This window comes from Amphiura filiformis, chromosome 5, assembly GCF_039555335.1.
Source record: "Amphiura filiformis chromosome 5, Afil_fr2py, whole genome shotgun sequence".
Taxonomy (NCBI): domain Eukaryota; kingdom Metazoa; phylum Echinodermata; class Ophiuroidea; order Amphilepidida; family Amphiuridae; genus Amphiura; species Amphiura filiformis.
In genome coordinates this window covers 31247630-31264486 of record NC_092632.1, presented here as the reverse complement: position 1 = coordinate 31264486, position 16857 = coordinate 31247630, and the positions used below count along the sequence as shown (strand labels likewise).

The following is a 16857-nucleotide window of genomic DNA, read 5'->3' as shown; positions in this document are numbered from 1 at the left end:
GTTTGTTTGTCGTCTTCATGTCTCCATTACTGTACACTTGATAACACACAACTGCGGAAGATGTGTGTCTTTTTGTTTCCTCACTAATAGTAGTGTGCATTATCTACTCTATACCAAAGTGGTGGCAGTGACATCAATGCCATAATGCATACACCCACCTGTGATTTCTTGTATTGTCTGTTGGCTCACAATTTGAGAGAGATTTTGTTTATAATATACCAGAATATTCTCACATGACCCTGTTACCCTCTTTTTACAGACGATAACTGCAGTCAGTTTGACAAAATGTCATATACCACCAGTGAAAAACGAAACAGAATAAGTACCAAAATGCAGAGTCTTTATTCATACACTAGTAATATTTCGGTGAGAATGGCAAAGTGATACATGTTGGTGCATTGCAGTTTAGTCAAATGGCTGTTATTGATTTGTAGTGATGCCAGTTATAATTAGAGCCAGCTGAATATATGCCTGCTTCTAACAAATTTCCTGTTACCACTTTGTGTGGATACTGTTTGTATTTCCTGAACTGTGTGTATCTAAATAGTAGGTAAAACATGATTGATAACCTATGCAATGTAAAAAGATATATAGTGATAAAAATACAAACAAAATACATCATAATTTTGAGCTTGAAAAAGTCCAAGGCTGAAACTGTTCATCAATATACATCCTCTGTAATGGATACTGCCTCACTTGGTTGAGAGGAGGATTTGGTTACGGTATGTGATACTTCAGTTTCATCCTTGATTATCTTGATCTGATATTATATTGCTCTTAACATCTCCTAATGGTGAATATTTAGTGAAACAAAAATGAGCAAGTATTGAAAGTGATGAGACTGGTGTGTATGTAGTGCATAACCATTTATGCAGATTAGATGCAAATATGTTGTCAGGATGGGGCAAGAAATTGGTATGTGTATTGCTGCTGTAGGTTTTACTTTAAACTTTTTACAGATTATTCAAATCAATCACACATAAAATTCAAGGTACTATTTTTATATCGCTTAGGATTACTATTTTGGATTATAATAGCTGCCTTAATTTATACAAATTGTGAACACAATTTAAGAATCATCATTGAAATTTAAATATAAAAGTTGTGCCTTTTAAACATATTTGACAAAATATTAATACCATTTCAGCTCAACTTCAAAAGCAAAACTTTCTAATGATATTGTTTTTGCATACCTTCTGATTGCATTGAATGATATATTTACAGAACTTAAATGCCAGTTATGCTCGGTTGTGTATTTATTTGTTCAAAAGCAAAATTTTCTAATGATGTATTTTGGCATACCTTCTGATATGTATTGAATGACATATAAACAACCAATCATATAACAAAGTTAATTATCTGCCATGCTGAATCTGGAGCAGTCAAGATTATATGTTCAGTAAACATAACTTGCCAAATGTAGAAGGGACCAATGTGCAATTTCATTTTGAGGAGTACTTTTCAATTCAGGCTCCGATTGCAATACAGTAATTGGTTTTCCTTGATTATAGTGTGGAATTTGTGTCTGCATTACCTTTTACAAATTAAATTTTACCTAATATGAGGTAGACGATAGTTTAGTAGAAATATCTCCTGTATTGATCACCAGCTTTGGCAGATAGATGCTTGATGAAAGATGGAAAGAGATTTTTGCAGATTTATGCATGCATTAAGTCTGTAAATAGAATTGTAATTTTACATATTATTTTCTTGTGGGAAGTAGGCAAATAGAGATAAATGATCATGGGTGGTTTCAACTAAATGATGTTTGTCTCTCTCTGAATCGAAACTATAGCTTGAAATTTGATTACTTGCCACAGACGCTTTTTCTGCTGAAAATAAAAACCTATTGGATCAGTGACTTGAAAAACCAATCATGACAAAGCATGACTAAAGCAATATTTGAGTATTTGCTGCGGAGGATACCTTCAAGTTTCATTTTAAAATTCTGAATGTAACACCAGCCTTAACTTTAAGGGCTGGGGTATGAACGCTTGGACAGTATTTATTTTGGGACATCAGAGCACATCAGACATATCGAATTGCATTCTGAATACGAAGAATGTCATTCTGATATCAAATAATTTTGATTTTTTTTTTTTTGCAATTTAATACACATTTTATGGCAAATCATTAAAAATTGATATTTTTGATATTTAACAGTACTTGAAGTAAACTTTATAAATCTGATGATTTATACTTAAAGTGTATGTAGGTGGGATGAAAAGCCGATGATCAATTGAAAATTTTGACCTTTAAATAATGAAGATATGGATTTTTTTAAAAAAAAAAAAAAAAAAAAAAAGGTCTTTTTGGGAAAAAAAAATCCATATCTTCAATATGAAAGGTCAAAATTTTCAATTGACCGTCTGCTTTTCCTCCCTGCTACATACACTTTAAAAATATATCATTAGATTTAATTTGATTATTGCGTTTCGACAGTATTTTTTGTAGGACATGTCTTGAGAGCACCTCAGACCTATCGAATTATTTGATTAACTATATATTATATCATTAGATTTATATAATTTACTTGAGGACTGTTATATATCAAAATTTGAAAAATATCAAATTTTTATAATTTGTCATAAAATTTGTATTATATTGTGATTTTCAAAAAATGAAAATTATTTGATATCAGAAAGACATGCTTCGTATTCAGAATGCAATTCGATATGTCTGAGGTGCTCTCAAGACATGTCCTACAAAAAATACTGTCGAAACGCAATAAACGCTCATTTTAGATCCCTTAACATGATTGTAATGTAAAAAAAAATAATCTAAAATACCTTGCAAAATTCAAGGCCATAGGTGCTGTATTTGTGACATCATTTAGGATTTTTAATATAATCATACATCAATCAAAATATTAGTAAAACTTGGGTATGGCGGAGTTGTCTCATTGCATGAATGTACTTGATGTTAATAACATATTGAGCCAATTGACCTCATTAACAATTGACGGACTGATAAACACATTGACAATAGGCACTGGCATTAAATAGTGATATTCTTTTGTTTAGCCTCATTTGTTCAGATCAACAAAATTAAAAAGGCACATATCTGATGAACTAACATTTTGTGGAATAAAAATAAGAATATAATGTTGTATTGAAATGTTACAGTACTGCTTTAATTATTCTCAAAATGAGGACACACACTGAAGACAATTTATTGCTGCTATTGGGTGATATTGCTATGACCATCTCGCAGACAAGACAAATGTTCAGCTTGAACCCAGCCTGAAGGACTAGACCAAACAAGTGTCTTGTGTCTCAAGAGTAAACTAATAAAAATAACAAGAGTCTGAAAGCAGTGTTATTGGGCATCGCATTATTTCTATTGTTGTTGTTTATTTTTTCTTGTTTGTTTGTTTTAAAGTGACATTCAGAGATCTGTCAATCCGAAACAACCCTATTCCCCACATGTCAATTTTATGCACTTTAAAATAAGAATATTTGCTATTGTAGTAACTAACTCCTACAAAGATAAGCTAGACACTGCATTGTCATGTCAAATGGGAGACAAATCTTTTAAGATTTAAATTCAAATCTTTTAAATTCTTAATGCATGGACATGAACCCAGGCATGAGCAATTGCATGCAAATCCAATGTTGGATATGATCTCAAAGATGAACGTTAACTTTCAGTTATTTTCATATTTCGGTGATAAATTTGAAAAGAAAATGGTTTAATGGTATTCTTCCAATGTATCAACCATTTGATACTCCAGAAAAGTTTATTGATTATTAGGTCAACCATGGATATCTGAAAGTTCCCAAGACCTGCACTGACAGCAAACTAAAAAAGCAAAAGAAATGCCTGGTATCCTTAAAAAAGGTGTGTCAATAGCTAATAGCCGCCATCTTGTGGGTACACGCTGTGATGGTCGTTCGATCTCCGTGCGTGAACATCAAAATGACACGTGATAACAGCTGCGTGGCAAGCTGCGCCCTGCGCGTAGTGTCCGACACATGAACACGCAGATCATTTGTACCCACAAGATGGCGAAAGGCTGACGGCCTCTATTTGGTCCATTTTGTATGACCATGGTATGATCATTGATTGTGGTAGGGTATGTGTGTGGGGTGGGTATACTGGTGTGTGTGTGTGGTTTTTTTTTGGGGGGGGGTTTAGGAGATTTAGAACATTATACGGTATATATATATTTTTTGCAAGCTTTACTAATGAATTCTATCTGTTTTGTTACAGAACATGTAAAGCAGAAATTAGATGACTATGCAGCATTACCTAGATGGCAGGGTAAAATAGTAGTTGTAAGAAACAAGCAAAGGGAAGGTCTAATAAGAACAAGGATCATTGGTGCCAAACATTCCAAAGGAGAAGTACTACTATGGCTTGATGCACATTGTGAGGTGGGCATTAACTGGCTTCCACCATTACTAGCACCAATTGCACAAAACAGGTAAGCTTTAACAGAATTATTTTTTGTGTGGAAGTTCCCTTTTAACACACAAGCTTTGTACTTCCAATTTATCCAGTTACTTCCATTACTAGCACCAATTGCACAAAACAGGTAAGCTTTAACGGAATTATATAAGGGGAAGTTCCCTTTTAACACACAAGTTTTGTACTTCCAATTTGTCCAGTTATTTCTACTAGCACTGCAAGCTTTAATGTAATTCAGTGAGCTTCAAAATCAAATTTTAGGTAAATATAAATTTAGATGACTGTGTTAAATGAAGTTTGAGTGTCCTACAATGGGTAAGCATGAGACTGGATTTTTTAAGACATGTGAAAGTGATGTCTGCACATTTGTATGTTAACAATAGGTTGCTTTCTACCTATGCCACTCTTCCCAAATCTGTGTTTGGGGTTATGGATCTGTAAACCGCTTACTTGTCTTGAAGCCAAGCTGGAATCGGTTGCCGTCAATAATAACAAAGTATGGCACATTGCTGTGTGGTAAATTGCACGAGGCAACCCTTAACATCCAGGAAGTGTCAGTCAAATATTACTTACCTTAACAAACTTATTGTTTGAGTTGGTTTTTAAGGTAGACAATATTGAGAATATTAATAGTAAAGCATACTGTACAATGTTCATTAATATCAACCCATTGCAATTGAAATCATATACAGGAAACGTATCAAGTAATAGATTCACAAAATGAAGAAACAAAGAGAAAATCTATATAGATGGATTTAGAAAGTAATAAAGTTGACTATCAAATGGAGACTGACTGAGCAACCTGCGTATCTCAGGTCCTTGCCCTCACTGTTATCATAGACAAATAGGCTATTCCAGTTGAAATCCATACACCCCCTGTGGAAGACATAACTTTTATATTCCTCACAGGGAGTGTGAATTTTAAATAGAGTTACCTGAATGGGATGTTCCATTTGAAAACTACACCCCCTATGTGGGAAATTAAGATCACATCTGTCTTAGGGGTGTGTGCATTTCAACTGGAAGAGCATAATGTGTGTTGTGCATCTTGGGTCTTTGCCCTGACTGTTATCTAAGACAGTATGTGCTGCAGACCACAAAGGATAACAGAATGAATGATGACTAGGAATGATTGAATTAGATTGAGAATTACACATGAAATGAAGAAGTATAATTGGTATTGTGTGATGGGCTAGTGTGTGTTGCATCTTCCTTTCCATTATGATGTATTTCTTTTTTGTGCTAAACCTAAAGAAGACTTTATTGATGGGGCAGACGATTGTAGTTTACAGCTCGTAACATGAATGAGGGAGGGACACAGGAGGTAATAGATGTTTTGGGTATAAAAGACAGAAGGTGTCTAAAAGGCTTTAATGGAAGATGGCAGTGTATGTGTCAAATATGCTTTGAAGTCAAATTAAAACAATTTGTGATTAGGAAGTGAATTTGACAATAGAAATGTTACTCTCAGGTGAAACATTAAATGGTATTGCAAGACATTATTCAAATTTGCCAAGGTACAGCAAACAAAATTCTATATTAGGCTGGGTATGCACAATGAGATGAAGGTTGTACAAGCTTTTCAACAATTTGGAAGAAAATAATGAAAAAAAGGTAAAACTGTTTGTCCTTTCATAAATCTTTAAAACAGAAATGGATTACACAGAACAAAAGCTAAATTTCCATTTAAGAAGCAACAATTTTGCTTATCCCTCCCCCTTCACATTTTTTTTTCAAATCTAAGTGCAAATCCAGCATTGTTTACTGGATAATGTAAAGTAGGAAATTTTACCATCTTTTTTGCTCATGTTAATGTGTTTTTCACAAGTTTAAGGTTTAGCTCATAATGAATACCTCATGTTAAAACCTGATGTCTTTACCTAAATAACAGTGTTTTGATGAGAAACATTTGCCACATCAAGATTCTTCAAACATTTTCAGGGCAATATAAATTTATAAAAACCTCTACCGCTGCAAAAGTACCTCAAGACCACAATACAGTATAACCTCAGATGGGAAGTAAAAAACCTTTGATTATTAGGGGTTCTTTAATCATTTGTTTATGTGCCTTTACATCCATTTTCCCTACAGAACCACCTCAGTATGTCCAATAATTGATGTTATTGACAATCAAAGCTACAAGCTGTACCCACAAGGCACTGGAGACCAGGACAGAGGTGGTTTTGATTGGAGTCTCTACTGGAAACATTTCCCATTGCCTGAATTTGAAAAGAGTAGAAGGAAATATGAAACAGAACCATACAGGTAAGTACATGGAACTATAATATGAGAGTAGCCAGTCATTGGAGTGCTACCGGGCACCCATTGCACATGATTCTTGTGCATTCATGTGTTGTACGTGTGTAGCATGGTGTAATCGTTGAGTTGACAGTTTATGCGGCACCCTGGTGGCAGATCCGTTGTATGTACAAATTGTAGGACATAAATCGGTTTTATCGTATTAAATTTTGATGCAGTTTCCAGCAATATCTAGCTCTGCAATGTGTAGAGTGTCATCTGCTATATGGAGCCTTATCAAAATTGAATATGGTCAGGACCTCACTTGGGTAGCCTGATTACATCATAAATAGCATTTGAAAATCATTTTTCCCATGTTTGTTTACAATGGACTTTCATTCCAAAGCAGAAGTTCAACGCTGGGTAAAGAACTATAGCTATTTTCTGGCTAAATTTTCCATTTTTGAGGACCATGAACAACTCTCTTGTAGGTGAAAATCCTATGAGGATTTGTACAGTGGCAGCAGGTTTCTAAATTTTGATTTATTCTTCATTTTATGAAATACAAAGGAAAATAGTATATGGGTTAGATAGATTATATACAAAAGCAGGTTCAACATCTCTATCATCAAAACAGGACATGGGTCTTTCATTGGATTTTATACTGAATGCAGCTTGTGTACATACATACACTTAAGGGAACAACAAAGGTATTAAAGTATATTACAGTCAGAATGGACTTCAGGTAAAGAATGTGTAATAATACAAGACAAACATGTCTTTGATTGATAGGAAATAGTAGTGACGTTTGGAGGAGGGGATGGGGGAAAGGAGAGGCTTCATGTGTGGGGCCTTATAACATCAGTGAACTAACCCTTTGTCATGGCAAGTCTTTTATGCATGTTCAATTACATTTTTACCATTATATTTTTCAGGGGGGAGGATAGTGATCTTAGGTAGGGGATAATGTTACCCCTCCCTTCTCATAGTGGTGCACCTGGTCACTGGTGATTCTGGAAACCGATATCCAAACTATTTGTCCTTTCCCAATCTTATAATTTCTTCCTGAGTGTATGACAAGTTAGTGGAACATGGAGGGTGTGTGCTAAGCAACAAAGTCCCTTAGTTGACGTTAAATGGTTTCTGGAATGATGTTGGGCTGTGGTGGTCAGCGACAACCTGTAATATGTGCTGAGGCTAGTGGATCAACATCTATAAATCATTGCGCTTTTGTTTTTAGTGCAAGTTGAAATGATAATATAACAAAGATATTTATGTTGCTAACTTCTTCCAAGGCACGACCTGTCTGGTCACGCTGCAAATATAATTCAGCAAATATTGAAGGATATCTATTTCACATTTCTGAAATAAATACCAATCCATTTCCTGAAACTAATAAGACAACGGCTGTGTAGTTGGATACACCTGTGTATGCAATTTCCAATTGGTTACTTTGTCTTCATGTTGCGGTATGCTTAATGTCAGCTTGCATGGTAAACTCATAGTAAGAACATTATTGGTGCATATCTTCAAGTAGAAAAGCACTCCAATGCTTTTCTTGCCAAGTGTTTGTGTTTTTTCCTTTTCTTTGCTACATTAGAATGCTACTGGGAATACTGCAGCCAAGTCTTAGGCATATATCACAGTTTGACAGTGCCATATTAATGCACTTTCAATGTAGGAGTTGAAATCCAAATGCATGGGAGAATTGTTGCCTATGAAATCTGACCATGTTTTGGAATCCATAGAAATACGCAAGGTGATTTTTTCCCTTCTTTATCATGTGTGTTTTATCAATGCATTGTAGATCTTCGATGGGTTTGCATATAAAGAAAGTTATTGGCAATAGGCTTCCTGGGCCTCTGAAGTAAGTAGATTCATTGGAACATCTCAATGAGGCCTGCTTGGATGGCATAGGCAATTCTAAATAGCACTGTACCGTGTGGATTTGGAGCAAAAAGTAATAAAACAGTCAAGTAGAGCATAGTACCTTTTCTTTTGCAAGTTGACACAAGAGAAAAAGTTCTCAATCAAATTTACAATTATTTGATTGCTTTGAAAAGTTTAGTAACACAGTTGGCAGTAATGAGAGTGTGGTTTAACTCTCATGGAATGATTATAACTATTTCACAAGTTTCCACCTGTTCTAAATGCTTCCTTTTTACATTTATATAGATACACTTCAGTAATGTATTATCTAGGGCATTTAAGTAAGGCCAAGTCAAATAAAATACAAGTTTCTCGTCCCTGCCCGCCTCCTTTTTGGCCTTCGCCTCCTTTTATTTACTATTTACTATTTTAAAAAAAAGTTATGAACTGTTTTTCCTACCCTTGCACAAACTCTAACCCACCTCCAAACCTTACTACATGTATACAAACCCACCCAAGCCCAACTAGCCAAACACCCTTGCCCTAACCCCCAAAAGGGAATTAGGGGTGAAATTGATTTCACCCCAAAATCGGGTCTATATTTAGCTTTTTAAACTTAGTAAATGCATGAATATATTAATAAAGTTTCAAATACTTTGTTTAGCCTCATCTCATCAAAATAAAAAAAAATTTATGGCTAATTATAGGAAGGAGAAACCTTTCACATAATTTTGGAAATTAAAACAAAATTCTATTAAAAGAAATGTGAACACAATAAGCTGGTGTCCCTTGGTTGGATGACCCACACCCATATTACGCCTCTGTATGACATGACCTTCTTGTGTTGTTGTTTTTACATCCCTCTATATACAAAAGACAAGTCCAGTCTCAACTATTGTTGTGTTTCCTCTTCTGAAGTTACCTATCAATACACATCGCTACACACAGTTGAAGAATTTATAGCTTTTGTTTAGACTGGATTTTGTATGTCTGACTGTACAGTAGCTCTAGGGTTTTTCTGTAAAAGTCTTTACTGCAACGTTTCAAGGAGCCGATCAAGCCAAGTTGGCATTTGCTGCAAATCACACTACCTTTATGTGAGCTATGCATGGATATAAACATAACCAGTCTAGCTTTACAATGATCTATGTTGATAGGAGGAGAGATAAAGGAAGAGATAAAATCACATGAAAAGGTGAAACATGTGCAATAATTTACACATAATACTCTGTCTGGACAAGCTGAATGCTTTTGTAATGTCATGCCTCAAGCAGTACACATCACCATCTATATCTTATGCTGTATGTTGTGTTTGATGCTGTTGATCAAATGAAACAGAGTGAAATTTGAGTTGTTCAAAACTTAAACATAAGTCAATATGCATGATATTTATGTTACTTTCTGGTGGCCCAAAAACATGTTTGTCTGAGTATCTTTCATTATCCAGGGTAACCCTTTCCGTATCTGCATTGATCTTCCAGAGAGCGTTGCATAATACAAATGTAAACTCATTTTCCGTGGAGGATTTACAGTCAGATAGTCTGTGGCTAAAGCAAACATACAGGTTCTTTTTATAGTTTCTTTCTTTACTGTTTAGTAACTGTTCATATTTCAGAATCTAATAAGATTCAAGTTTCATGTAATTTTTGGCAAATTTAAGTTTTTACCAAATGTGTAGATGCATTCTGTAGGAAAGTTAACATTTTGCCTGATTGCACAACAAATTATGCATATTATGTATAATTTGTACATTATATTTTGCAGTTCTTGTCAGTATTAATGGAAATGTTCTGTAATTGACTTAAAACCTACACACACATTAATCTTCATCAAATATAATGAAAACATATCTCCTTGCCTGTGCTAATTAGTGTCATTCACAGGTAAAAGGTCAGAGTTGTTGCAATTATATGAAAAATGTTGTACAATTGCATGAACTTAGGATCAGAAATTCAAGGTCATCAAATGATCAAGTGCAATTTCTATTTAGATTGTCTCAGTATTTAATGGAAAATCTCAATTTGAGCTTAAAACAGAGAATTGCATTCCAGCCTAAGCTGTTAAGGTTTATAGATCTTTATCATTTCTATAAGCATTTCACTTCATCAATTGTTTCCGGTATAAACCATATGATATTCCCCAAAGCGTCCGAGCTGCGTGTTACGAATTGATGACTTTTTTCCTGTTACGTTTTGTTCTTTTTAATAGAGAGGCCCAGGCCTGATTTGTGTGATACCTTAAATGTTATCTTATAGAAAGCAATACTCCCATTATGCATTCAGAGAATTATTTTTTCTTCTATATATCAATTGTCAGGTGGCTACTAAGATGTGGTCGGTATGATATGCGATATACATAGATGGGGGTATTAGTGGTGGATGAAAAGAAATCAAATAGACAAAGTATTAACCTATTTGTGCCTGTGAGGTAAGATGCTCATCAGAAATGAGACTTGATATATGATACATCCTAGTCAGTTTGCCATTTTCCTGAAATTGAATTGGTCATGATACTTGTCAAAAACATTAAAATAGAAAAGAAATGGTTAGCCACTGATCTCATGACTAGAGTAATCATTTTTCTTAAGGCACATAGGAGTCCCTTTTTCCCTTCAAGAAACTCTCTAGTTGAGGAGAATCAATCGAAATTGTTCTGTCCGCAAGGACTTATGCTAGGACGTAGATTTTGACACATAAACACACCAAGATCACCAGCAAACATCAATCAGATCAATTTAGAAGTAAGAAAAAGGCAGGAGGTTTAAGGTATTAGTGGTATATCCTAGCCGTGAGCATTTTGCTTGTGCAGAGGGTGAGCATAGCAAGGAAAGAAAATAAATGTTGATTGTGTTTGCTAGTAAACGTTTCAAATTCAATTAGCTAAGAGGAGATGGTAATCAAGGCGAGTCTGGGTGATGTAAAAGTCTCAACTGATGGAGGGAGGGTCTATACTTAGTTGTCTAGATTGTTTTTATTAATTGCATACTAGCAGTTTGTTTTGAATACAATGATTGTATTGAGTGTGTACCCGGGTGCGTACCTTGAGTCAATGAACTGACTTATCTGGAAACTCATCGTATTTGTTGTAGTTAGTTGATTTGTTGTATATTATTTCTATTGTCTGCTGCAGGATATCATCTCTATTTATGGTTTGTCTTTTAGCATTATATATTGTATGCTTTTTGGTGCCTGATGTTCATGGAGTGTTTTAAATGATATGAAATAGGCAACAAATAAATAACAATCACCTTGTTTTATGGGAGAGCGGACTTGACAAGTAGGGTTGGTCAGGATTTGTTTTGAAAAAATGACACTAAAAAAATCCCCTAGAGCTTGAAAAATCTTTAAACTTTTTATGCAAACATGCTTTTACATTTTTTTCAACAAAATTCTGTCAAAATCAATCCAATTTGGCTTGTTTTTATTTTATATAGCTAAAAATATTCCCGAAAATTCAAAATCTGGGTCAGTCGGTTCCGTAGATCTTCTTTTTTTGTCTTATAGGAAGTCTCCATCAACTTCTGTGTATGTAATTTGTTGCACTTTGTCGATTTTGGAACAACTTTGCTATTCTTAAGTTTGCATAAAAGAACATTTACACATATTTATTTTGGCGGTAGCTGTGTTGAAAGCGAAAGTGCAAAATTTAATATTCTGTGAAAATTTCCGCTTTTACAGTATGTGATTTGAGTCAATTAGATAGATGTCTCTTTTTAAAAACCCAATTTAAAATCACACATGTGATACTCAATTCTCCATTTTAGCATCCATAATGCATCTCTAGAGATGTTTTCTTCTCTTATGATTATTGGGTTGATATCATTCAAAATAAAAAATGTAATAAAAACAATCTAGAATCTGGGTCAAGAGGCTTGTTTGCATTTCAAAATGTTTATTCCCTCCCTCATGCAATGTTAAAGGCCCATCATACAGCATAGGCTGGGACTACTCTTTTTGAGCATCATTTGAATCTGCTTATATAAAATGATATAATAGTATAAATTACAAAATAGGTCAACATATTGCTCCAATGACATTCAAATTCACCATAAATGCTGGCATTTTCTACATGATAATTGTGTGGATGCTATAAGGAATTCATCATAAATATACATGTAGATATTATTCTCTATGGAGATAGTATTGCTGATACAGGTAATGTTTAGTTATGGTATTAGTAAGTTAGTATGGTATATTGACTGTTGAACATATTCAATTTTGACGTAGATCTACATCAGGATCTACATTAATACATTGTAAACCCTGTATTTACCTAACAATCACAGAAATAACCAGTGGGTTTAAGATGTACAGTGTCCTGTATACAAAACAAATTGTGTGTATGTTTTGCCCAAATCTTGATATATGTATTTTCACAACCTCCTACTTACTTTTGCTCAATCACATGATATGTGTAAACTGTAAAACATTGACAAAATGTAATGTAGAAAACATTGACAAAAGTTATTGCTGCATAGCTTTAGCTTCACTCTTACAGCTAGATGCATTCCAAAGGAGATCTTTGTATAATCATAGTCACCTCTGGCAGGGAGCTCCAGTCTCTTCATATCAGCCAACGGTCATTTGGCTATCAGTGGGATGTTGGTGCCATCATCCTATTCCATCATATCGTCATGACCACCACATACTCATGAATCCCTGCTAACTGTATCTACATCAGCCAACATTGTAAATGCTCTCTAAGAATTGGGTATTCTAGTTGAAACCTATACACCCCCTATGGAAAACATGATCTTAATCTGCCGCACAAAGAGTGTAGATTTCAAATGGGGTTGTCTGAATAGGTGACTCCATTTGAAATTTATACCCCCTGAGAAATTAAGGTCATGTCTTCCAAAGGGGGTGTATAGATTTGAAGTAGCCCACCATGATCAGCATTTGAAATGCTCTCTAAGAATGTGTAGTTCTAATCAGAAATAGGCAGAGCTTTTTGAAGGAGGTTAACCACAAATTGTGCAATAAACCATCATCACTATCTTGTAATGGTAATGTCAACTTAAGTATTGGCAGTGGCGTAACCAGCACTGGGGAGGAGGGAAGGGGAAGTCTCCCATGATTGGAACACTTGCCCCTGCTTTGCCCTCCAAATGCTTCATTGGAGGACAGTATTTCAACCCCCATTTGCCCCTCTCAGCTGCCCATTTGATAGAGAAAGTCTAGTTAAGCCACTGAGTATTGGGTTTGGTGTAGATTTAAAACACATACATACTACTGGAGCAGAGTTCCTTTAACACATATTAATACTCCAGACAGATAGACAGACAGGTCAATTTAATAGTCAGTAATATTATGAAATCTGTGTTCATGACGATATTTTACTTGATCAAATTTTGTCCACCGCATGTTTTATATAGCTCAGTAAGTGTCATATTTTCGCTACTGGCATGCTGTAAATGAATCTCTATGCTGGGAGTTCAGTGTTCATGTAATGAAGTTTACTTGAATTGAATGCTTTGAGATGCTGTTCATTATATGTGCACTGACCTCCACAGTATTAAGAACAAACATATGCTTTTGTTCTGTACCCATCTGCTTCATCTGTTCCACATACCCATATTTTATTTAATAATGGCAAACTGTTTGCGATTAAAAAAAAGAGCAGTAATGAGTTTGTTGGTGGATTATAAGGTTGATATAATAGACTACTAGCTTGATCAATGAGCCGCTAAAAACAGGTTGAATAATGAATGACAAGTTGATGGAAGGGGTTTATTTACCAACTTACTTCTAGGGCAATCTAATGTATGTGTTTGGGATAGCATTTTATCTGACTGGCTAGCTCCAAGACAAAATGGGTCATGGAAGAAGATCTGATCAAAAATGGGCTATAATTAAATTGATCACATCGATAGGGCATGTGTTTCTGAATTTTTGAAGGGAAGTAGTAGTATTACGATTGGTATGCCCATATTTGCTGTGTGGATGGGAAAAAAATGTTTGTAATTAAATTTAGGGTTACTACTGAGCAAATGACGTAAACTTTCCAGTTTGTGCATTTTGATGAAAAAATAACATTGGGTGATTATAATTTTTTGTTTGATTTTTGCTTGACCCAAACATGTACTACAAATTGCAATAATTAGAACAAAACGGGTAGATACGACTGTTGTTTTGAACAGTAAAATAATACTTGGAATTGATGCAAAGGACTAATTTACATATTATTTAGTACTTACTTATTTTCGATCATTTTTTCACAACTATACAAAGATAATTTTCTTCCCTCTTTTTTTTCCTCAAACAAATGTATAAACAAAGGAAATCAGGGATAATGGCTTAAATATGATAAGTTAAACAGAAAAAAAATAGTTTAAATGCAAATTTGAATAAGTGAGTCTTGAGAAAAGAGTTAAAGCTACTGACCCTTATATCTTGATAAATGTTGACCAAAAAAACGTCCGCAGTTGGGGTACGATAGTGTAGTCTGCTTAATAAATGTTCAGCATGGTTTCTGAATTCGATTCACTCTTGTATAGATTTTATGTTACTAGAAAAACAAAACTACCCCAAAGAAACAAAATACCTGTATAGGAGCATTTATAACTTGACAACAATTAAGAAACAAATTAAAGTGGAACATGTGCACAAAAGTGTGAGTCTGCTGGGACCAATTTGTAGTGTATGTCCCTTTAACCAAGGTTTCGTTTGGATTCCCCCAGGGGGAGGGATAGGTACTATACAGATCTAATCGATGGGACGAGACATTATTTACTGCAGCTGCTTGGCTTTGGTTTGTCGAAGATGCAACACCAATTTATCTCATGACATATTGTTTTATCAGATATGCTTGTCTCCTTCGCATCCTTTATAAATACTTTGTCTTTATTGTCAATCATGATTTATTTTTACATTTTAATATCAATCACAATTCAAAGTGTGTTAGGAAGTCTGTTTGAGGATTACAGGGGAGCAACCAGCTGTGTAACTTAATACAGCCTTGTTTCAATAGTGTTTATTTCAGCTGTTTCCAGTAAACCTATTTTAGACATTTATACAAATCTAGATCACGCATTATGAATTCGTAACGGCACCTGTGGCTTCTACTTTGTGCTTGTTTTTAAGGGCATATTTTTCTTCAGATGAAAATAACTCGAAAATCAATGCCGAGAAGAATCCAGAATGAGGTTAGAACAATGACAATTGTATGGAAATCTAGATCATGTATTATGACAAGGTAATGATACCGGTGGCCTCTTTAAATGCCATCATTTTTCTGGAGATGAAAAAACCTTTCATATATCAATGTCAAGAATGATCCAGGATGGTAAACCACAGATCCTGTAGTAGTATGTGGGTAAACAGACAGGTATAGGTCAGAAAGATACCAATTGTGTTTGTTTTGAAATTCAAGGGATGAGGTTATATAAAGGTTTTGTCAATAAGGTTACAAAAGCCTGGCCTCAAGCAAAATATACTTTGACAGGGAAAACCCTTTTGCAATGGCAGCACCAGGATTTTTTCCTTGGGAGCCATGGGGTGGGGGTGAGTGAAATCAGGGGATGGAGGAAATGGGCAAAAATTAACATGCCTAAAATATTGTGATGGTCAATTAATTAATGATTAATGAACTGAATGTCATAATGCTATATATATGGCATTAGCATAAATATAAGCTTCAGCATATAGCAAGAGCATCATCTTCTGAATTTTTCTAATATTTAGAAAGGAATCCTCGCAGAAGAAGAGCATATCAATCAAGAACTAACAAGTTTTTGTTTAACTCTATTTATTCCATAGAGGACAAATCACATAGTAGTTTGGAGATGTTTGTTTCTCTTACCTTGCATCTTCCATTTATAGGCACATGTATCTAAAAATATTAAAATTAATATTAATATTCTCTCTCATTCATTCTTTCAGTCATTGTAACTTTCAGGGCAGATACCTCAAGGCTTCTCCGGGAATTTAGCCCACAGAGCAATAGATTGTAATGTATGCACTAATCATAGAACAAAAAAATTGATAGAGTGGGAAAATTTTAGCCATATAAAGATTCCCTTTTTTCTGGGTTTTGTGAATATTTCTCCAGTAGCAGTCATGTGTATGAGCTTGTGCGCTGTAGAAATTGGGTTGGGTATTTTCACTCATATTCTGGAATCCTCCTCTTTTGAATTTGCTTTTTATTGGGATTCACGTCAGGTGTACGCTGTAGAATAGACATTGGGTTGAGCTTGTATTTACGCTCATATCTTGGAATCCTCCCTTTGTTTGATTTTTCTGGGTTGCACAAACCCCTTGCTTTTTATACTATAATGGCTGGAATCTCTAAGTGGAGTTTTCATGAAAATAAGATTATTGTTTATCCTGATGGTCAATAAGT

General features: G+C 34.7%; 1 protein-coding gene across 1 annotated transcript in view; it reads left to right on the top strand.

Moving 5' to 3' along the window:
* The window catches only part of LOC140152967 (N-acetylgalactosaminyltransferase 7-like), a 156230-nt gene that overhangs the window by 78800 nt on the left and 60573 nt on the right, over positions 1-16857 (top strand). Inside the window, exons 4-5 of the mRNA XM_072175521.1 lie at positions 4213-4426; positions 6502-6675. Coding sequence (XP_072031622.1) covers positions 4213-4426; positions 6502-6675 — 388 coding nt within the window. The remainder of the gene's footprint in view (positions 1-4212; positions 4427-6501; positions 6676-16857) is intronic.